A 24,675-nucleotide genomic window follows, 5' to 3' on the forward strand; every position below is an offset into this window, starting at 1 on the left:
AATGAATTCTGGACAGAAAAATAAGACAGTCCTTTTCCAAAAAGGCTGGGAAAGGAATTGGTTGTCTTTTCCAACAAAGGCTTTTTAAAACTCTTTTGACTCATTGAATTTATTTTCTAATTTCTCCAAGTCTGAGTCCCTTTCTCCTCTCCCTCTTCCCCACTCAGTTGAATTCCTACTTATCCTTTAAAGCACAACTTAAATATTACCTTTTCTATGTAGCCTTACTGAATTCTCTAGTTGATAATGTCCTTTCTGTCTTTCCATTCCACAAAACATTTTTATTGTTTGAGTCCTAGTTCAAGAAATGGACCAGTTCTCATCTAAATTCCCCACCTTCTTTGCACATGGTGGGGATAAATGTTTGTTGAGCTGAATTAGTATTACACTGTGCAGAATATTCAATTACATTTAATGTCTACTTATAAGAGCCTGACGTGCTAAGCCTGATGTGCTGGGCACTGAGATTTATAGAGGCAAAAGTACATGATTTTGACTTGGGACCCTAATATTTCAATCTATCTGTCTGGACTCTACTGTGATCTCCAAATTCTCTCTGGTGGTAAGAGAGTTTTGGTTCAGAGATTCTTTGATGAGGACAGGCTTACATTTAAGATGTCTCTGAAATATGAGTACTATGTGGTTCTAGGGACAGAGGACTTGGGCTCAAATCCTCTCTTTGTAGATTACTCTCCAGGTGACACTGTAAGTTATCAATTTCCTTATCTGGAAAATGAGGAGGGAGTTGGACTAGCTAGCCTCTCCAGTCACTTGTTTAGACAGAGAAGGCTTGTCAAAGCATTAAAGATATGAAATAGACTTTTAATTTTATTGGCATAGGGAACTTTTCAAGTGAGAAAATTCCCTCCACCAAAGCAGGTGGACAATTCCTCTGTATTAAACAAAGTCTCAAGAGTTTCCTGGGACACTAACAAGTTGACTTGCCCAATGTCTGACAGCCAATATATGTCAGAAAGGGACTTGAAATTGGGAAGTGAAGCCAAGAAGACAGAATGAGAAAGTATTAAAACTCAGCTTTCTTAATATTTCCCCCCAAACAACTTTAAATAATGCCTTTAAATCTAGGTCTTTCTGGCTTGTGGCCACATCTTTATGCACTATAATTTTAACTATTAAGTATGGACTTCATTCCCTAAGGCTCTCTCCTAGGTACTATTCTATCTGATCTTTTTAGATGCCAGTTCCATTAGTTCTTACAAAGTTGTATGCTCTATGAACCATCTCAAATAGTTTTCAAATGTATCTCAAGTTAGCTATCAAATTCTGGCAGAATTGAGGTTCACCTTCAAATTTTCAAATTTCAATCGGTCATTTCTTAGGGATTATACTTGAATTTTTTGATACCATGACTGAGGATTTTCTATCTTCACTTGGATTCTGAGACATTGTTCTCTCCTAGAATCCTGTCTAATTGTTCGTTCTTTACTCCTTGGTCTGCCCTTTCCTCCCCCCAAATCTTATCCAGTAAGTGTGGATACCATCCGCTAGCCCTCCTGTCTCAGGCTTCTTTCAGTTCTCATTTGGTGATTTCATGAATTCTTATGGGTTGTATTTAGAAGACTTCCAAATCTAGTCAATCTCTTAAACTTGAATTCTCCATCACCAAATAGTCGTTAGACATTTCTACCTGGGTGTACCAGCAGCATCTCCAATTCGGCATATCAAAAATGGAACTCATTCTCTCCCAAACCTATGCCTCCTCCACATTTCCCTTTCATTGGAAAGATACAATCATCCTTTTATGCATGCAGCTTCCCAATCCTGGATTTCTTGATTCTTTGCTCCTATCCAGTCAGTTGCCAAGTCCTATCCAATGCACATCTACAACTTTTCATTTTTTAAAAATTTTACTTTTTTCTCTACTTACACACTTTACCATGATCTAGGCCTGAGCAACATTTTTCTTAGCTATTATATTACTAATTGTTCTCTCTTGCTTTTATTCTTTCCTATAACCAACCAATCTCCTGATGAAACTATTGTTTTCAAAGTTTATATCAAGCTATGTCAGTGTCCTACTCAAAAATGTTTAGTGGTTTCCTTCTTCTAGAATAAAATACAAAATCCTGATCTTGACAGTTAAAAGTTTTCATTTAGTTTCTTCCTTTTTCCAGTTTTACTTCAGAAATTTCTTCTTCACAGAGTCTCCATTCTACTAAAACTAGCCTGCCTCCAAATCTTTACATTATCTCCCTCCCTTGTCCAAATTGCAGTTCAGGTGTCACCTATTTAATATAGGCCTTTCATAATCTTTTACTTTTTCAAATTACTTTGCCTATAATTGTACTTTCTAATCTATGTAAATACTATACAAAGCCCAGGAGTATAAAAAAATCCATTTGTTCTTGTATTCATAGCCTAGCATAGTGCCTCATTATAGTAGGCACTTAATGCTTGTTGACCTAAACTTGGGATCAGAATCTTTTTGGAGTAAATCTCTGGAGTTGTTTCATACCAAATTCCTTGAATTCGGTTAACTTGGCTTTCCCTCTTACTAGAAGCTCCCTGAAGACAGAACTGTACCTCCCCCTCACCACCTAGGTTCTCTCAAATCCAGAGATTTTCTATTCTCCCCCCTTCCATTTCCTCTCTTCCTCCTAGATATAAAAATAATCTTTCTCCTTTCTAAACTGAAGAGGCCTTCCAATACTCTTGTTTCTCAGTTTGGAAAAAAAAAAAAAAACTGTGGATTTGGATGGAGGCCAAAGATAGCAGAGGCCTCAGAGAGTGAAGGAGCTGAACAAAAAATAAAAGATAACCAAGACACACAAAGAAGAGAATTTGTTATTGGCATTTAGTGACTCAGCTAATAGAGTGCTGAGCTTGGAGTCAGGAAGACCCAAATTCAAATCTGGCTTCAGTTTTGCACTATTATGTGTGAATCTCTGAATTTACTGAAGAAAATGACAAACCACTCCAGAATCCTTGCTAAGAAAATGCTTCTAAGAGTCTAACTCACAAAGAGTTAGATGTAATTCAACAACAGCAAAAAACCAAGACATATAGAGAATGAAGGAAATCATACTTATTGAATCTTTAAGATGGGACCTCAAAGGCCAACTAATCCAGCTAGTATCTGAGCAGGGATCACTTCACAAATGTTGCTTTATCCTCTATTTGAAAACCTCCAGTGTTAGGGAATATGCTTTTTCCTTTGGCACCCCTTAAACATTTGGACAGCTCTAATTGTTGGGTAGGGATCTGCCTCTGAAATTTCTACCTATTATCTTTAGTTCTGTTCTCTAAGGTTGGCTAAGCAAGTCTTTGACATGACAGATTTTCAAATACTTAAAAAGTTATATTCTCCCCAAGTCTTCGCTTTTCCTGGAAAAATATCTACAGGTGTTTCAATTAATCCTTGTGAAGTATAGTTTCATATTCTTTTATATACACTCTAACTTATCAGTGCCTTTCCTAAAATGTGTTGCCCAGCACGTAATGCCCCAGATGTAGTCTGTGATCAGACTACTCTGCTTCTATCAATTTGCTCCAAGATCACAGTCGACTTTTTGGCTGCCATGTCATTTTCTTGACTCATATTGAGTTGTATTCACTCCTTTGCACTTGAACTGTTGTCTAGAAAAGTTTCCCCTACTCCTGAATTTGTGTATTTGACTTTTTTCACCCAACCTGTTGCCTATCTTCCTCAACGTCAGCTCATCTACAAAACTTGTTTTAAACAGCATTCTATAGCATTATTCAAGTTACTGATAATAATATTGAATAGTACAAGACCCAGGACTAATTTGTAGAGTATTTCTCTTGAGACCTTCCATTAGAGAGACTAACCTTTGGGCCCAGTCATTTGATTAGTTCCAAATTTAGTTTGGGACATTTAACCCTTATTTCTCCTCCTTATCCACAAGGGTAAGAGACTTTGTCAGATATTCTGTTGAAATGCATGCAATTTTTTTCAATAAGCATTCCTAATCTAGATTTCAGTAAAGTGTTGCCTGATGCCTGTATCCATTGGCTTGTTTGTGATGTTGCCTGAACCAAGGCAGCTTGTTTGTGTGATGCTAAACCAGAATATGGGTACAGGTACCCAATTTATGGTTATCAATTTAGAGTCTTGGGCATGCCATCAGGGATACTATGATAGAAGATAAAAGAAAGAGTCTCAGAGGGAATAAATTTGTCTTTTTTTTTTTTTTTTTTTTTTTTTTACTTTTTCTTTTTCGTCCAGAGCTTGAAGTGGTAGGACAAATGATCCCTCGTTGGTTCCTCCAAATCATCTGAACTTGGCATTGCTGTTCTTTTCTTCCAGGATGGCCTCTACTCGATGCCTCTAGGATGGTAGAAAAAAGAAGTTGGAGACAGAGAAGAAATTAAATGGGGATGGAGAAAATAATGATTATAGAATAGGAATGACTAAAGGTAGACAACTGTGTATGAGGAAGGTAGATGTAACTGAGAAGGGACAGAAATAATTGAAGAGGGGAAAAGTGACTGAGGGGAATCAGGAATGATTGTAGTGACAAAAATGACTTTGGAAGGCAGGCATAGCTCAAGCTAACAGGAATGAATGAGGAGACAGGAGTTATTGAAGAGACAAGAGTGACAAAGGTGATTTGGAGTTTCAGGAGCAACTTTAACAAAGGAGAAAGAACATGGATATATAAGGTGAGACTGGAGAGCCTGAGGGTTAAGGAGTAACTAGAAGGGACTGGTCAACAGTGTACTATATTGATATGATTGAGATGACAGTAATAATTCAGGGGGCGAGAGAAGTAGCAGAAGAAGTAGGATCTCTTTGAAAAAAAGAGGAGTAATTGAGGTAACAGGAATGGCTCAGGAAAGACAAGAGTTAATTAAGGGGACAAAAGAACTAAGGAGGAATTGGGCTAACTGGGAGAAAACCAGAGAGCCTGAAGGGACAAAAGTGACTGTGGGAATGGTAATGTTTTCCCCATCTTCTAATCCCCCTGCCCAAATCAATATGTTATCCATTTGTGGAAATCAAGAGAAATCTTGGGGTTTAGGAGGAAGCTTGGGAAGGATACTTTGCCCCAGGGAATCCTGGATAATAAAAATCCAGGGCTAATTACAAGGCACATTTTAAGACAAGATCTCTCTAACAATTCTGAATTAGCCCATCCCTCCACTCTGCTTGGCTTTATTGGGATTGAGGTAGGAAGTCCTGGAGGATATTTCTGGGGATGGTTAAAGTTGGTCCTTCTTTACGTAAAAGGAAAACCAGATTTAAACCAACGAGATTAGGAATGGGATTGTGTTTGTTGGATAGAGGTGGGGGAAAGAGGGTTTTTTCTCTGTCTCTCTCCTTCCTCCCTCCCATTCACACATTATTTCTTAGGACTCTGCCAATTATATAAATGGAGTTATTTCACATGTTCTACCTATTCCCCTTCCCCAAAGACTTCCAATCTCCTCTAACACTGGGGTTCCACTTTTATTACCCCCTCCCAGCTTCCCTGGGGATTGGGACACCTCACGTCTGTCCAGACAGTCCGGGATCTTCGTGGGATTCAGATGAGGCGGCAGGAATAGTTCAAGTCGGATTGCTGCCCGGGCTGTTTTCTGCCTGCTAATTAGGTGCTTTATCTCTTCAGCCTGTGGACCCAATCCCCCACCACCCAAGACAGTATTGCATCTTGTGCCCCATTCTTCTAGGGACACACGCTCTGTACGGGACATCCCTCCGTCAAATTCTCCCAGGACTGGCACGTTGAATTCTGTGCCTGTTAGTTCCAAACCACCTCCTTCATCTCCCCTTCCAACCTTTCTCCACCCCCACTCTCTTCCCGCCGCCCCCATTCCCCCTCCCCAACTTCTCAAACTTGACGCTCTCCAGGAATGGTTGGTGTGAAGAATCAGGGATTCACAACTCCTGGGGTGGTTGGTAAGTGGACAAAGCTTACCACATCCTTCTGTTCCTCCTCCTCCTCCTCCCCAAAAGGGTCTTAGTAACGTCTAAGAAGCCTCCCTTGAAGTAGGAATTTTTTTTGTTGTTGTTGTTGGTGGCGGTTAACCTGCATCCCTTACCCTCATCCGTGTATATCGAAGTCGAAGCGCTCGGATTCGGTTTCGAGCCTCAGAAGCCTTCAGCACCCCAATGAGGCGTTTCTGCTGTTCCGAGACTGGCTCCGCAAACATATCCCAATGCTTGCTTTCTCGACAGCTGTGGATGGTTTCAGTCGAATCACTGGCGCTAACCTTCGTGGGTTCAACAAAAAGCAAAAAGCGCTTTATCTCGGCTGGTGATAAGGAAGTTATGTCCTTGGGCAGTAGGTCATCTGGGTACGTTTTCAAAACCGTGTCCCCCTTGTAGGCAGATACCCTCCATTGCCTTCGGATCTTGGCTTCTTCTCTTGTACGGGCTAGCATGGTTTTCGCTGCGGTTTTTGCTACCATTACTTTATCCCATTCTTTGGGTAATTTCAAAGTTGCTGCTGTCTTCTTTTTCTCAGTTTCGTTTTCTGCTACTGCCTCCTTCGCTGCTGAAGATAGTCTTTCTATTTCCTTCTTTATGGAAATTGTCCTCTTTTGTTTATTCCTCTTCTCTGACAACAAATGTGCTCCTGGCATCTTCCTGGTCCCTAAATCAAAGAAAAGAGTGTGACTTCGGGACTTCCATACCTCTTGAGTTTAAGAGTAAGTATTATGGAATTAATAAGAGCCAAGTCTCTAACTTCAGGGAGCCCCTGATTTGAAGGGGAAGACTTTTTTCTTCCTAAGATGAACTTGCTGACTTTGTAGGTAGCAAAACTTGTCCTTCTTCCTCCTCAGGACACCAGTGTCCTACCATTCTCACTTTCTCCTGTCTTCTCCCTAATTAATATTGACTATTCCTTTTCCTTCATCCCTACTATTGCTAGAGGCAATCGTTCTTCTAACCCTTAAGCATCTTTGTTGATATTTAGTTGTTTTCAGATGTGTCCAGCTCTTCCTGACCCCTTTTGGGGTTTTCCTGGCAAAGATCCTGGAGTGGTTTGTCATCTTTTCTGGCTCATTTTACAGATGAGGAAACTGAGGCAAACAGGGCTGAATGACTTACCCAGGGTCACACAGCTAGTGTTTTGAGGGCCCATCAGATTTGAGGTCTGGCATTCTGTATACTGCCTCACCTAGCTGCCTCTTATTAGAGTCACTAACTTTCCTAGGTACCCTGCCCTGTGATGCCCTATGTTTCCCAAGAACTCCTGGGCCTGCCTTTCTATCTCCTCTGCAAAAGAAGCTTTTTATAACTGTTGTTTCTCCCTGTTAGAATGTGAGCCCCTCAAGAAGAAGGATGGTCTTTTTCTATTTGTATTCCTTCAATGGCTTAATACTATTTCATTCATTATGAAGAAAAGAATGTCTGTTTTGAGAAACTCTAGGAGTGAACTGATTATTGAGTAGAAACAGGAATAATTTTTTTGACCAAGTCAATGATTTAAACCAATGATTTCATTGATTTGGGGAAAATCTGAAGAGGATCTCAATCATCATATATGGCAACAGCAAGATTATACGATGATTATTTCTTTTGTTTAATTTTATTTTTTATTATAACTTTTTATATACCAAACATATGCATGGGTAATTTTTCAACATTGACCCTTGCAAAAACTTCTGTTCCAACTTTTCCTCTCCTTCCCCCCACCCTTCCCCTAAATGGCAGGTAGTCCCATATATGTTAAATATGTTAACGTATATGTTAAATGCAATATATGTATACATATTTATACAGTTATCTTGTTGAACAGGAAAGATACGATGATTATTTCTGATGGATATGGTTCTTGTCAACAATGAGGTGATTCAGACCAGTTCTAATGATCTTGTGATGAAGAAAGCCATCTGCATTCAGAGAGAGGACAATGGGAACTGAATGTGGACCACAACATAGTATTTTCACTCTTTTTGTTGTTTGCTTGCATTTTGTTTTCTTTCTCATTTTTTCCCTTTTTGATCTGATTTTTCTGGAGCAGCATGATATTTGTGGAAAGATGTATGGAGAAATTGCACATGTTCAATATATATTGGATCACTTGCTGACTGGGGGAGGAGGTGGGATAAGAGAGAGTAAAAAATTAGAACACAGATTTTTTAGGGGTGAATGTTGAAAATTATCCATGTATATATTTTGAAAATAAAAAGATTTAATTAAAAAAAGAAAGAAATGAAGAGGATCCCAATATAAACCAGCACCTGCTAGGTGATTTATAGTCTTAAGAGAGTTGCCTAGGACATTAAGAGGAGATTGTGTGACTTGCCCAAGGTCACACAGCCAGTTTGGCAGAAAAGGGACTTCTTGAATCTGATACAATCTGCTTATAATCTGTTATGAAATCTTCCCCCCTTCATTTTGGATAAATGAAATGAGGGAGGTGGGGACAGGGAAACCTTGAATTTTATTATCAGAATTGGCTCAAAGACGAAATAATATACATACTCAATTGAGTATGGAAGTCTATCTTACCTTACAGGAAAGTAGGAGGGGAAGGCTATAAGAGAAAAAAAAGGCCAATAGAAGAGAGGATAGAATAGGGGAGAGTGTGGTCATAAGCAAAACACTTTTGAGAAAGGCAAGGTAAAAAGAGAGTGACAATAGGATAAAGATGGGGGATAGGTGGGAAGGATATACACGGAAATCATAACTGTGAAAAAAAATTAAAGCAAGTTTCTCTGACAAAGACTTCATTTCTTAAATATATAGAGAATGGAGTCAGATGTATAAGAATGTTATTCCCCAGTTGATAAATGGTTAAAAGATTTGTGTGAAAACAAGTAGTTTTCAAACAAAGAAATCAAAGCTATCCAGTCACATAAAAATACTCTAAATCCACTATTGATTAGAGAAGTACAAGTTAAAGTAACTCTGAGGTACTTATCAGTTTGGCTAATATGACAAAAAGAAAATAACACGTATAGATGGGATGTGGGAAAACTGGGACATGAAAGCATTGTTGGTGGATTTGTGAACTCATCCAACCATTCTGGAAAGCAATTTGTAACTGTCTAAAGGGCTATAAAGCAATATCACACTAGGTCTGTACCCCAAAGAGATCAAGAAAAAAGGAAAAGGACCTACCTGTACAAAAATATTTATAGTAGTTCTTTTAGTTATGGCAAAAAATTGGAAATTGAGAGGATGTTCCCCAATTGGGGAATGGCGGATCAAGTTGTGGCATATGATCATAATGGAATACTTTTGTGTTTTAAGAAATGATGAGCAAGAAGCTTTCAGAAAAACCTGGAAAAACTTATATGAACTGATGCAAAGTGAAATGAGCAAAACCAGGAAAACATAGGCATCATAACATCAATACTGTATGATGATCAACTGAATGACTTCGCTATTTTCAGCAATAAAATGATCTAACACAATTTCAAGGAACCTAGGATGAAAACTGTTATCCACCTCCAAAGAAAGAACTGATGGAATCTAAATGCAAATCGAAACATTTAAAAAACCTTTTTTTTCTGTGTTTTTTTTTGTCTGTATTTTCTTTCACAACATGATTAATATGGAAATATGTTTTAAATGACTGCCCATATATAACCTATATAAAATTGCTTATCTTCTCAACAAAGGGGCAAAGAAGGGAGCAAGGGAGAGAATTTGCAACTCAAAATTAAAAAAAAAGGGTGTTAAATCATTTTTTCATATAATTGAAAAATATAAAAATAGTTTAAAATATTTAAAAAGTAAAAAACAAAGTTCACAGAAGCCTAAGATAGGAAGAATTGGGATTTGTTTGCCAGAATCAACCAATTGACCCATTAGGGACAATGTTTTCAATGTGACAGTTCAGTACACCTAGTCCAATGGTGTGTATAGGCAATACTACCGGCAGTTGATGGGGTAAGACCATGAATGTCCTCCGAACTGAACTTGCAGAGATGATTCTATGGTTCCATCTACAATTTCACTGTGGCAACAGGTACCAGATTCCAGGATCACCTAGAAGAAGGAACTACAAGATGGAGTCTAGGGATAGGATAGAATTGTTCAATGTCCTTCCTGTCTTGAGGAGTATGACCTAAGGCATGAGGGAAAACAAAGCAAAACACCGCAATTCATAAACATGATTTTTAAATCCAGAGATCCACTCTAAAGTGTCAGACTCCAGAAAGAAAAGGTGCAGTAGCTATTGGCTTACACTTCTTGGTAAAATTAGAAATAAGAACTAAACATTTGTAAAGCAGTTACTATGTGCCTGGCACTGTGCTAAGTGCTTTACAATTTACAAACAATATTATTATTGTTATTGTTGTCATATGCCCTTCATTCTCAAAAAGGACCATGATATCAGGGAGGGGGATGCCATGACATACAAATGAAATGGATTGAAATGAGGGAAGGCTGTGCAAAGTCATCAGTTCATTTTTTTCCTCCAAAGCCATCTGGGTCCAGTGGCTAGATATAGATCAGTGTGACTGGAGAAGGCCCAGATCTAATGGGAGACCTTGGCTTTTTAAGTTAGTAAAAGATCACTTAGATATTATTTAAGTTATTATTTAAGGTCATTTAGATAAAGTAGTAAGGTGTGGAAAGATACACTGACCAAAAAGATGGGCCAGATGATTCCTAAGTTCTCTTCTAGCTTCATATCCCAAAGTCTCATGATTCTCTAGAAGAAAAGTTATAGAGAATTGCCCCAAAATGCCCTTGGGCAGGACCAGAGACCTTTCCACATGCAATAGCATCAGCTCAGTAAGACATAGTGGCTCTACCAGAGCACAAAAAGGCAAGGAAGGAGAGCCTTTTGCAAGTACTAGACCCTCCCTTCCCTCTGCCCCCTAAAGTACAAGTTGAGGATGATTTTTAAGGAGGTGATAGCTTCTTCCTAGTGGAGTTGGTAAAGTGCTGTGAGTACAGAGAATAAGACCTTTCTCATTGGAAGTGGGAGATAGCTCTGGGATGTTCTATGCAGAGACTTTGTGAAGAACAGCTGGAGGATAATCATGCCAGCATTTCTGACAGGAGGATTTAGGGGATGGAAGACTGGGAAATGGAGGTGTTACATTAGTGTTCAGATTGACTCATAAGCAGGACAAGAACAGGAAGCCTGAGGCCAGACAGTTTGATGTAGTGGAAAAAGTGTAGAATGGACATATACCAGAGTCAGAGAAGTGAGTTTTTTATTTTTGTTATTTAATTAAATCAGTAATAATCTGTAAATTATTATTATTATTACTATATTATTATCTACTATTGAGCAAATCACTTAAATTCTCTTGGTCTCAGCCCTGTCATATGGAGAATAAGGAGGTTTGATCATAAAGGATTCTTAACATGGTAATCATGAAGTTGTTTTCTAAAAACAAATATAATTAGTTTCCTTTGTAATCTAATGCATTTTATTTTCTGCATGTAAAAAACATTATTCTGAGGAAAGTTCTATGGGATTTATCAGGCTGCCAGGGATCCATGATACCAAAAAAAGACTAAGAATCTCTGAGCTAGATTATCCCTAATATTCTTCTTTCTACCTTAAAATTCTGTGATCCATTTGGTGAACTGGGATGAGCAGGTAGGAGAAGGTTTATTATATTGGGGGCTTGTGGTTTTTTTCACTCACAGTATCTTTATTATAGACTTGTTTATGGGGATTGGGAAGGGATTATGGCTTGGGTTAGAAGTTTGCCAACAGAATAAGATGTCCTGTAGAGTTTGTTCTATAACTAGTGTTTTGCCCATCTGACTACATAGATGATTTTCTTCTTTTTTCCCACCATCCTAAGGTAGAATTATCTGGTAGTGTAAAGTAGATACACTTTAGATTTTCTTGTCCTTGAACATAAATTCAGGGTTTATATTTGTTTTTCCTTTGTGTATTAACTTTATAAAATATACTTTTGTTGTTAGAGGGGAAAAAGGTCAGGAGAAAAGAGTGAATGCTGGTGGTATGACATTTTTTTGGTATAGTGGCAGGAAGAGGGGAAATGTTGACGAGGGATTGAATGCGGCAGATCTCTGAGCCTAGGCAGGTTTAGGAACCAGGAATGGGCGCTTCAGGTCTTGGAGCTTAGAGATGGGTCAAGCAGGGGAATTAAAAGAGTATTTGAACTCGAAAAGAAACAATCCTGGCCAAAAGCAAAACTTTCAATCTCTTCTGAAGAGACAAGTCCCCGAAATGCTGACTGGGGCTCTTAATCTAAGAGAAAGTAGTAGTAGAATAACTACAATAATAATAATATCACATTATTTAATAATTTTATAAGAAATTCACATTTGGCAGGATTATAGCATGCGAGTTGGAAGGGATGACAAAAACATTTTGTCCAAAGCATACCAAATAAAGATTCTTTAATTTAGTACATGTGACAAGTGGTCATTTAGCCTTTGCTTGAAGATTTCAATTGAGGAAGTAATCTAACTACCTTCCAAGATATCCCATTCCAATTTTAGATAGCCCTAATAGTTAAAAAATTTGGTTCCCCCACCCCCACATTACAAAATAAATAAATAAATAAAGATTTCCCTCTGCAAGTTCCAATATTCCTAATCCTATCATCTGGAACCAAACAGAACAAGTTCAATCTATTTTTTCCCATGAGAGTTTTTCAAATACTTGTTGAGACTCTCATGTACTCCCAATCTTCTCTTCTTCAGGATAAATCTTCCCAGTTCCTTCCCAGTCTCTTTGTCTCTTTATCTCTCTGTCTCTTTCTCTTTGTCTCTGTCTCTGTCTTTGTTTTTTTCTGTGTTTGTCTCTCTATATCTCTTTGTCTCTGTCTCTCTCTTTATCTCTCTGTCTCTTTTTCTTTGTCTCTGTCTCTGTGTCTTTGTTTTTTTTCTGTGTTTGTCTCTCTGTGTCTTTGTCTCTCTTTGTCTTTGTCTCTGTGTTTCTCTCTCTGCCTGTCTCTGTGTCTCTCTTTGTCTCTGTCTTTCTGTTTCTATCTGACTGTCTTCTCCCTTCTATTTCTTTTACCCCTTTGATTTGAGGTTTTTTCTGTATTTAAATAGTAGAAGGGATATTGTCATGGTGGGGGAAGATTTTATTTGTCTTGTTTGGTCCCACAAGGCAGATGTAAGATCGATAGGTAGAAATTGCCAGGGAATAAATTTAACATTAATCTCAGGAAGAATTTCCTAACAATTAGAGCTGTCTAATAGTAAAAACAGGCTGCCAGGAGAAAAGGTGAACTTGTCCTTAAAGATCTTGGAGCTGAAGTTGGATGATCATTTTTTTAGGTATGTAGTAGTTGGAATTATTTCATGTATGGTTTAAATAAGATGGTTACTGAAGTTCTTTCCAACTCTCAAATGTTGTGGTACTCTTAATTCTTAAAAAAAAATCTATAATTGGAGGTGAGGGTAGCTCCTTGGAAAAATACTTAGAGCACTGGCCTTGTAATTCCATGGACTTGAGTTCATATATGGCCTCAGACACTAGCTGTGTATTGGGTAAATCACTTAATCCTAATTCCCCTCCCAATTAAATAAAAAAATTAAATTACTCAGAATTAAATACCATTCTTGAGAGTTTAGTCTTAACCACAGCACAATACAGTGGAATCACCACTTCCTTATTTTTGAAATCCAATGTATCTCTTAATAAAATGTAAGAGCACTTGAATATATATGTATACACACACACACACACACACACACACACACACACATATATATACACATATATATGAATTACGGAGCCAACACTAGTATGTTATACTTGGTGATCATGTTTATACTGCTTCATGGCATCTGTAGTTGCAGACTCCTCCTAGAATCTTGCCTTGAGGAAAATCACATCTTATCTGATATTATTATAGATAGTATGATACAGTGGGAAAAGCAGTACAGTTGGAGCCAAGAAGAATAGCTCCAAAATCTGACTTTTGGTGCTATTCTTACAAGGTATATAAGACTTGACCTCCGAAATTCTGTTGTTTTTAAATCTGCAAAATATTAATAGTACTTGTAATCCATACCTCCTCCAGGGTTGTTGCAAAGAAATTGTTTTTTAAAAACTACAGTAAAAATATTAATTATTGTTAAGAATATGTAACAGCCATGCTTTGGCAGAGGTTAAACTTATCAACCTTGATTTATATGCCATGTCCATAGAGCAGCAAAAGTAAGTTGTTGGGAAGAGCTTGAGGTTAGGGATTCCTCCTAACTCAGGCTCCATGAGGTTATCTAATAAAACCTTTTCATTTTACATACACATTACATGCATTTACATACATATTAGAAAACAGTGCTTATGGAATTTGCTTATTGTTACACAGGTAGCAGAATCATTGGTATTTTCTCAGTTTACCAAGTTCTTAAATTTCATATTATCTTTGACACTTTGCCTTCATCCTCTTTGTTCAATCAGTTACAAAATCCTGGAGTAATCTTCTAATACACTGCTCTGATTGTGCCTCTTTTACTCAGTAACCTTTATTGAGGATAATTAACAGTTACTTGGGCTTGAAACCTGGGTGTCATGCTTGATTCCTTGTTTTCTAACACTGAGGTCTCCTTGCTCCTGCCTTCTTTCCTCCTATTAGATCTGTTGCCAAGTCCTGGATATTTTATCTTTGTACCATTTCTTGCATGTGCTCCCTTTTCTCCTTTGACACTGTCACAATCCTGGTGCAATCCCTCATCACCTCATGGCTAGACTATTGCTATAACCTGCTGATTAGTTTCCCTGCTTCAAGTCACTCACTACTCCAATCAATTCTTTTACTCAGCTGTCAGAGTGATATTTATATCACTGACCATGACAGAATCCAAATCCCCATACAATAAACTTTAGGGGTTACCTGTCCTTTGGAATCAAACAGGAAATTCTCTGTTTGGCTTTTAAAACTCTTTACAACTTGAGCCTCATCCCTTTCCAGTCTTCTTACATCTTATAACTCTCACATATTTTTACATTATTCTCCTTTTGTGCACTCTTTTTTTCAACCAAACTGGTCTACTTTTCCATCTTCTACTTCCCAACTCCATGCCTTTGCAAAACTTATCCCCAAGTCTAGAATTAATTCCTTCCTTATTATTGTCTCTTAAGCCTTGAGGGTCAGAGGATCAGGGAACAACTTCCTATGTTATCTTTTCTGATCTCTCTAGTTGTTGGAATATTCTTCTTCCTCTGATAATCCCATATATATTGGTCTATTTACACATTATTTCTTCTTAGTAGACAATAAGCCTCGATTATTGAGGTCAGGAGCAAGATTTTTTTTTTTAAATAAACACTGCATTGTCTCTACTGGTTAGATAGAGCACTGAGTCTAGAGTCAGAAAGACCTAAGCTCAAATCCAGTCTCAGATACTTGTTCTCTGTGTGACCTTGGACAAGTCATTTAACCCTGTTTGCCTTAGTTTTTTTTTTATCTGTAACATAAGTTGGGGAAGGAAATAATAAATCACTCTACTATCTTTGCTAAGAAAACCTCAAATGGGGTAATGAAGAGTTGAATACTACTGAAATAACTGGACACCCTAAAACAATAATATCTCTAATGACAAGTGGTGCCTCATCTGTAATAAAGTATTTAATCAATGCTTGCTAGATTGGATTGGAATCCCAGACAATGGTGATTAATAGAGATAGATGAGAGAGATGTCTCAGTGAAGTGCCATAGGACTCTGTTCTCAATCTTTTCCTACACAAGATATTTTCCAATGATTTAGATGAGGCATAAATGGCATGCCAATCAACTTTGAGGAGAAATAACTAATGTCTTGGATGACACAATATAAATGAAAACTATCTCAATCATCTATACTGATGAACTGAATAGCTAGTTAGATGAAATGTAATAATGATAAAGTCTTACACTTGTTTTTAACAATTGTATGAGGGCAAGAAGGGGGAGAAATTACTAGACAAAATTTCATGTAAAAAAAAAAAAGCTGGGGAATTTCATTTTGAATATGTCAATGTTGGGATGTGGTAGCCAAAAGAGCTGTTGTAATCTTAGGTTATATTGGAAGAAACCAGGGAGGTGAAAGTCCTATTGTGTTTGGTTCTGGCAACAATAAAAAACAACACCACCACCACCACCACCAACAACAATCTACCATCACTATCACCACAGCTAGCATTTGCATAGTCCTCTAAGATTTGCAAAGTGTTTTACATGTGTTATCTCATTTGATCCTCATAAAAGTTCTGTGAGGTAGGTGCTATTATAATTTCCATTTTACAGATGAGAAAACTGATGCCTAAATGAGATTATGTAACTTGTCCAGGGTTATGTATTAAGTGTTTGATACAGGATTTGAACTCAAATCTGAATTCAAATAGCATAGCTAACCTCAAGGCTGGTATTCTCTTTACTGCATTACATTGTAGCTGCCAGATCCCTGTCAGTTTGGAATACTATGTTTCATTCTGGATGCCATATTTTAGGAAGAATATTGATGAATTAGAGGACATTTTAGAGCATGGAGACTGGGGTAGTAAGAGACATAGAACAGATGCTAAAAAGGAATCATGGGGTCTAGGACTCATGTGGGAGCTTTCTGAGGATCACTTGTAAGTACTGATTTTATTTAACTTGGAGAAAAAAGATGTAGGGAACTATGACATTTATCTTCAAGTATTTGAAAGAGGTATTAGGCTTCTTTTGCTTGACCCAGGAGGAAAAATCTAGCAGTAGTTTATGAAAATTATGGAGGTTTGATTTGGCTTGATATACAGAAAAACTTCCTAATAATCAAAGTGGCTCTAAAGTGGAATGAAGCACTCTCAGGAGGTGCTTCTTTCCCACTTAGTTTTTCAATCAAGAGCTAGTTGGGCATACTTGTTAGTTACAGTATAGAAAAATTCTCCAAGTTCAGTTTGGACTCTAAGGTTTCCTTCCACCTCTGAAAGTCTGTGATTCCAATCCCTTGTTTAAATTCCACTTAGGATGCTATGTTATTTATGAGGAATACAGGCTCCTTCAGCAAACAGCAGAGCAACTCCAGCACTGAAGAAATGTGGGAGTATAGGAGACCTAGCTGGGAATGTTACTCTGTGTAAATGTCAGGTTACTATGTGTCAGATGCTTTCTTGGGAAAAGTGGATGGATAAGGGCTATTTCTTTAAGAATAAAGTGGGAGATTACTTCCCCTGATTACAGAAAATTCAGCCTCAGGATTCCTATATCTCTGCAGTCTTCCCCTTATTTTCTTGTGTTAACACAGGAAATGGAGGAAAGGTCTAAGAGAGAAGAGCAGAAAACCTTGGGGAACTAACTGGGGCAGAAAGCCATCAAGCAACTCAGCTCTTTTCATAAAGATAAATATACAAGTGAGGAAACTCCTTCTATCAGTGCAAGTCAAGGCTTTCTTTTTGATCTATATTCTTGGAGAGTTGACCAGACCACTGAGAGAATTGGTGACCTCGCCAAGGTTAGATAGGCTGAGTAACAGCGGTTGGATTTGAATCCAGTCTGATTCCTCCTGCCTTTGTAAAATAGTAAAATAGTAGTAAAATAGTAAAGTGAAATGCATTCTTTGGGTGATGACCTTTAATAGAGCCACATTTTTAAATATGTGCGTATATTATTTATCACAGTTGTGAAATAATATGGGAATCCTTTTGTAATTAAAGAGGTAATTAAAAATAAAGATATATTTTGTGTTATACAGCTCTTAGACTGTAATGATAATGACTGGCACTGTAATTTCACTTATACATGCAACTCAGCACCTTTTCTGAAACTTAAAAACATGAGAGTTTTATAGAAGGCTGGGAAATTAAGGAACGACCAGGATCACACAGTTAACATCATGTCAGAGATAAGATTTGGATGCTTGTCTTCGAGGTACCAAAATTGGCTCTTTATCCACCTTGCCATGGTGGCATTCTAAAGATAGACTCTCTCTATTCATTTGAATGTTCACACTTGTAATTTGTCATCTTTGGCCACCTACCAATGAAATGATACATTCCCGGAGAAAACGAAACCACAGTTACTGATGTTCTAGCTAGAAATGAAATCTGAAGAGAAGTTGTTGAAGTTAAATAGAGACAACGGATTTGTTCCATCCTGTGCCAAAAAGCAGTAACGAACATCTTTTCATGAAATACATGATCATTTCACTGCATTGTTCACAATGAGTGTCAGTCAGCAAACAGACTACTCTGAAATATTAGCTTAAGTTTTACACATCCCATTAACAGTTGTAGAGGATGAAGATGTAGGCATATTTCATAAAGACTTTGACAAATTCCTCTAAAGAAAATCAACATTTATACTAGGGTGAGGGTAGTGAAGACTATATTAGAAAATATATTTTAGTATTAAAAAACAAAAGATACTAAAACATGATATATAATTCAGAAGTTGGTACATTATAAAAATTTTCTTCAAAAAGAATTTGAAAGAACTGTGTGTGGTAAAGACTGGAACAACTCCACAAAAAATGAAATTGAACTACATGTTCACAATAAAGAATGACTCAAGAATAATTTTAGAGTCAGCTCTCTGGGTAGTCAGACCATAAGTTTATTGGAGCAAAGGTCAAAAATCAATATCAAATTAGAAGAAAGGATGAAAATGAGAAGATACTTCCGTTAATCATAGCAACTCTAATTGGACCGGTTAAACAAGCTATTGACTGCAAAAAGGGAAATCAATGAAAAAGACAATATTTTATCACATGGAAAAAAATTTTATATTTAGAAAAAAAACTGAAGCAAAACAGTGGCCAAAATGAGGAGGTAGAATGAGCTCAGAAATCACTTTGTATGTAGAGAGACAGTCAGCCAAGGATAGCATGAATTTAGAGTAATGGTCATTTTCAAAATATTGTGGAGGAGGATGGGGAAAGATTTACGAGTCTTATTATCCTATAAAACAGTGAAAAACAGTAAAGGGTAAATGAGTCCACAGAAAGAGCTTGGTTGGTTGCTCCAAACTGAATCCCCTCTAATGCTGAGCTCCCAGATCCTAACACGGGCATACTTGTCCCTCACATATGACATCTCATCTTCCATCCCTATTCCTTTACATACTCTGTATTGTATGACTAGAAGGCTTTACTTCTTCATTTTGTCTCTTAGTGTCATTGGCCTTCAACAATCACCTCAACTCCTGCCCTCTGTAGGAAGCCTTTCCCTGTCCCCCCAGCTGCTGGTGCCTTTCTGACTTTATAATCCACCTATTTTGTACATCTGATGTAAGGAAGCTCACAATAGCATAGGAAGACCAGATGATGGACCTGACCAAAAACTTCCTGCTGGAGATAATGAAATTTAGAAGACATTCAGAGTTCTTTGGATCACAGAGTTAGGGTTAAAGGAACCTTAAAGATTAACTTGTCCAACCCCCTCATTTTATTAGTTTGGAGACTGAGACTCAGATAGGTTAAATGACTTGTCCAGGTAGTAGAAATGATTTTGACTTACAAGTTTTTTCAAAGAAGAACAAGATTCTGTAAGATGGAAAACATCACAAATGATATTTTGACCAAAAAAGGTTGAATAGGGAGATTTCAGCACTATATACCTTCTTATCTATAAATCCTTATGAGAATGTCATATGTGTTAAAGATATATTTGATGAAAACATACAATAGGTTTCTGTAATTTTTCTATGGGAAACCATATACTAAATTACAGAAATAAATGACAATTTAAAAAAATATATAAAATTCACTTGTGTTTATTTGTTAACTATTGCACACACAAGATATAGCCTCAAATTCATCCTTAAACAAGATGCCTTATTTTCCTATGCTAAAGTTATATATAAAATTTTATACATACATATAAAATTCAATTACTTGTGCTTCTATGATCATCTTTGTTCAGTGATCCTTTGATTATTAATATCAAGCAAGGCCAAAAAAAGAGCTGTGTTAATTAAAGATGCAATACTTATGAGATAGTATCCTATGCCAAGTCCAAATGGAAGAGGAATGGTCTATGGGAATATCTAGATACCTGTTTTTTGATTACATTGCAAGTATAAGTGAATCATATAACTTTCCTCTTTTGAAATTCGCAGCCTCTTTAAAAAAAGATCAGCCTAGTCATCCATAGAGGAAACAAAATGGATGCAAAACATCTTTATCCAGATTATCAGATGAAGTTAGAGGAAGCCTCTTTTATTTAGTTTATAATGAAAATGCCTTACAAAAACACTGCAAATGGGATCCAGAATTAGTGAAGGGGAGAAGAGCAGATTGGATTAAATTTGGTGTTGCATTTTTAATCATCTTGAGCTCATCCTTGACAGAAAAGACTACCATTTTGATATCAATGTTCTTTTCCCCAGTGCTACTATGTACGTGTTCACAAGTAGATCAGAAGACTTGAAAAGATTCAGACATATCCTAGCTGTGTGACTCTGGGCAGGTAAGTTAATTTTTATTTGCCTCATTGGGAATAATTGAGATAATAATAGCACCCAGCTCCCAAGGTTGTTGTGATTATCAAGTGAAATAATGGGTGTAAAGCACTTACCACAGTGCCTGGCACATGATGATCTCTATATAAATGCTAATTATTATGATTATGACTCTTAATTGTAGATGACCCAAAGGGCAATGAAAATGTGTATGGATTAGAGCATCTGCCTTTGAATTCGAACTCTGACACAATTTCTCTGGGACTGAGTTTTTTAATCTGTAAAATTAGGGATCTCTAATGTCATTGCAACTCTAAATTTAAGTAGATTACACCAGTGACAATTTATGTGAGATACTGGGAGCAGACCTGAGATTTTTACTGGTTTAGAATTTCCAGGTGAGAAACTCCCTCTCCTGATAAGAGATTTGCATCTTCTCTGTAATTTATAGACTTAATGGAGTTGTTTACATGACTTGTCCATGGTCACACAGCCAGGATACATGAGAATAGGGAATTAAAGCCATGTTTTACTCTGATGCTGACTCTATACATACTTTACCATATTGCCTCTTTCCTTGTATATGACAGCTGGTGCAAAATTAATAATCTAGCACACGTTGATCGAAAAAAGAAGGAGAGCTGGTCTGAGGAATAAGAATAAGACTGAGGAATAGTATTCTCCAATTATTAAAAGAATCAGAACAAGGCTAACAGAGCTATTCTTTTTCTCTATTTTCTCATCTGGCCACCATTGCTGTAACCACTCACATAACAAAGGGCAGAGAGTGTAAAATGGGGGAGGGGGTGGCGCTAAAGGGGGAAGAATCCTCAGACTATGAGAAGGTGAGAGAAGGAAATGCATTAAAAATGCATTAGTTATTACTCCCCTTCTATGTAAGCTTGGATGATTTGGTACCTATTTTGGAGAAGCTAAGCCTCACAGTTAAACTTTTTTTGGAGAGAGGAAGGGGGCTAGAACTGTGTTTTATTATAATTTTGCACATTACTTTTTTTTTTTTTATTTTAGTTAAACTCTTAATGCAACAGAATTGCCCCAAATCTTTGATGGTTCTCACAGGAGTCAGTCATTACAGCCCTGCCTATTTTTCATGGGGAGTAGAGAGTACCAGAGAGCTCTTCTGGGAGCAGTGTCATCTAGTGTCTATAATGCAGTCCTGCAATTTTTTCCTTTTTCTGTTGGGCAGCCGAGGGTGGGGTTCACCATTGGCAGGCTGAAAGGTGTTGTACTTGATTGCATGATGATTTGGGGAAAGATAATCCCTTGCTGGGAAACTGCCAACACTTTGAGACAGATTTCTGGGTAATGTCTGGCTCACTCATTTGAATATGGATTACTGCAATTGTAATATTAGGGAATATAAGAGATCTTTGCTGGACTGCATGAAATTCATTTTAAGACCCTTTTTTGGGGGGGACATAAGGGTAGAAGAAGTCTTCTTGGAGATTTTTTAGGAGGGCTTAAGAGAAGAACTCTTAAAAAAAAAGAGAAGAACTCTTAACTCTGCTTTCAGAATGCCCTTACCTGTACAATCCGACAGCTCTAATGGACATGGGCTTGGACTTGTCCTCTAGACAATAGACTAAATCAGAAGATAATCCAAGTGGAATTCTAAAAGGATGTAGGGGAAGATAGTCCTGAACCCATGTAACTGGGTTCTCCCTGGCCCAGATAAACTCCTCAGACTTGGCAGCTCAGGGCAAGCCATAATGTATATTCCCTGGGCCATGTGGCCCAGTAGTGTTAACTGCTTCTAAATTTTCAGGATTTAGGGTATTTGTAGATTATCAGGATAGATTGGACAAATAGTCTCAGCAGGTGCAGAGGCCTAAATTCTCCAAAGTGGGATGTGATAGATTTCCCTGGGGCCTGATTCTGATATAAGACCAAATCCTTCCTTTTGGGGTTTTAAACTAGACAATGACCCTCCCTTTAGCCTGGGTTGGGGGAGGTTGAACCTGAGACCCCTCCCATGAGTCTACTATCACAAAGGAAACACAAAGTCAAGATAATCAAAAAGGGGCTGCCTTTATGTAGCCTAAGGGCTGGGGTTTGAGAAACAGGAGGGCTACAGGTATATCAGAATAAGGAAGAGATCCTGGAGGAAAGGCCTCTTAACATTCAGGTCTTCACCTAGGCTCAGGATGAGGGGAAGGGAATAGGTCTCAGCAAGAAGGGAGGAATGAAAGAAATTTTGGCCTTGTCTTCATCTCTCTCCTCTCTTTTCTAAGTAAGATCTGGAAGGGGCCTCAGACATCATTGTTTCTAGCTCTCTCAATTTAGAACTAAGGAAGTTAGAGTCTGATTCATAATATGAACTCAGATCTTTCTGACTTCAGATATGAGCTGCATTACCTGAAGGAAGAAAAATCCTGTAGAAGGAAACATTCAGATAAGTAGTTAGACTCTTTCCTCAAGCAGCTGTACAGATCCATCAGGCAAATGGGAATCTCAGTCTGCTTCCTCTCTGGAGCAAGCAAAGAGATCAAGTTGTAATCATCTCTTCTCAGAGGAGGGGGAGGCCAGGATTTGAAGAGAGAAACTTGACAGGTACCCACTGTATCATGGAAGATTCCCTCCTCATCTCCTACAAGTGGGGGCAGATGCAAAGGGAAGGAAGTGCCTGCAATTCATGTGGGGGGTTAGAGGTGGGTATTGTGGAGGATGAGGAAGCAGCAGGGCTTCTGAGTCAGGAAGACTAGGTTTAAATCTGTCTCCTGCCAAGCAATGACTGTGTTGCCCTGGGCAATTCACTCAGCCTGTCTCAGTGCCTCACCACCCCCAAACTCCCAAGCAGTTCTGGGAGACTATAAAATTACAGAGCTTGATGGAGGAAGTTCTTCACCCGAAACTTCCTACACTGATGAAATCTTAGATCTGTTTAGAAAAATAAAAGAGGAAGTAGCCTTGGGGTTGGTGGATGTTTGGTGGATGTTTACTGGTGGTTTGAGAGACTGACTTGGGAGCTGTGAGTATAGCATTTTGAAGGGAGTCAGAGATTTTATAAGTCTATTGGATGGGGGTTGCAGAATTGGGAAAGGCTAGAGAATTAGGGGAATGTGAATTTGTAGCTTAAACCATAGCAGGGCTCTGGGGACTTCTATGAATATAATTATGAGAGGGGTAGAGGGAAGGAACAAACATTTATTACGCACCAACTATGTGCCAGGTACTTTGCTAAGTACTTTATGGAAATCTAATTTGACTCTTTTAGAAATTACTAGGAGTCAGGTGCTATTATTATCACATAGATTGTGAGTTCCCTGCCCAGGGTCACTTGAAAATGTCTGAGGTCCATCTGATCTCAGGTCTTCCTCTCCAGACCCAACATTCTATCTGGTGTACCACCTAGTTAGAATTAGTGTGAAAAAGAGATGTTCCATGGGGATAGGACTATCATCCGATTCCTAGAGCTCTTTCTGTTTCTCCTTACTGTAAAGTCAATATAGAGTTAGCAATGATGAAAGGTTCCAAGAAGGGATTCTTTCCAGTACGCTGTAGCCACATCATGCATAAACTTCTGGGATTTTCTTGGCATTTGTTGGGAAAAAAAAAGGTGTTTTGGGTGAGAATTGTTTGTCACAAAAGCAAAAATTGATCTAATTAAAAGAGATAAGGAAGGAAACTATATCTTGCTAAAGGGTACTATAGACAATGAAGCAATATCAGTATTAAACATATATGCACCAAGTGGTATAGCATCTAACTTCCTAAAGGAGAAGTTAAGAGAGTTGCGAGAAGAAATAGACAGCAAAACTATAATAATGGGAGATCTCAATCTTGTACTCTCAGATTTAGATAAATCAAATCACAAAACAAATAAGAAAGAAATTAAAGAGGTAAATAGAATATTAGAAAAATTAGGTATGATAGATCTCTGCAGAAAACTGAATGGTGACAGAAAGGAGTATACTTTCTTCTCAGCAGTTCATGGAACCTACACAAAAATTGACCATATATTAGGACATAAAGACCTCAAAATTAAATGCAGGAAGGCAGAAATAGTAAATGCTTTCTTTCCAGGTCACAATGCAATAAAAACAACATTCAACAAAAAGTTAGGTGTAAATAGACCAAAAAGTAATTGGAAACTAAATAATCTCATCTTAAAGAATGATTGAGTGAAACAGCAAATTATAGACACAATTAATAATTTCACTCAAGATAATGACAATGGTGAGACATCATACCAAAATTTATGGGATGCAGCCAAAGCGGTAATAAGGGGAAATTTTATATCCTTAGAGGCTTACTTGAATAAAATAGAGAAAGAGAAGATCAATGAATTGGGCCTGCAACTTAAAAAATTAGAAAAAGACCAAATAAAAAACCCCCAATCAATTACTAAACTTGAAACTCTAAAATTAAAAGGAGAAATTAATAATATAGAAAGTAAAA

The 24,675-nt window shown here is 37.6% G+C and overlaps 1 protein-coding gene across 2 annotated transcripts; it reads right to left on the minus strand.

Moving 5' to 3' along the window:
• Positions 1-2,801: 2,801 nt before the first annotated feature.
• LKAAEAR1 (LKAAEAR motif containing 1) lies at positions 2,802-9,907 on the minus strand. 2 transcript variants are annotated; one of them, XM_051976828.1, is made up of 4 exons: positions 9,816-9,907; positions 6,025-6,578; positions 5,475-5,592; positions 2,802-4,309 (listed from the first exon to the last, which is right to left on the minus strand). In XM_051976828.1, the coding sequence occupies exons 2-4, from the start codon at positions 6,565-6,567 to the stop codon at positions 4,086-4,088; spliced, it is 885 nt and encodes a 294-aa protein (XP_051832788.1). In that variant the 5' UTR covers positions 6,568-6,578; positions 9,816-9,907; the 3' UTR covers positions 2,802-4,085. The 2 variants fall into 2 exon arrangements, with proteins under 2 accessions (XP_051832788.1, XP_051832789.1); XM_051976829.1 differs by having other exon boundaries at positions 4,163-4,309; positions 5,470-5,592; positions 9,816-9,897.
• Positions 9,908-24,675: the final 14,768 nt, after the last annotated feature.

The sequence above is a fragment of the Antechinus flavipes genome, chromosome 2 (assembly GCF_016432865.1).
Source record: "Antechinus flavipes isolate AdamAnt ecotype Samford, QLD, Australia chromosome 2, AdamAnt_v2, whole genome shotgun sequence".
In the NCBI taxonomy this organism is placed as follows: domain Eukaryota; kingdom Metazoa; phylum Chordata; class Mammalia; order Dasyuromorphia; family Dasyuridae; genus Antechinus; species Antechinus flavipes.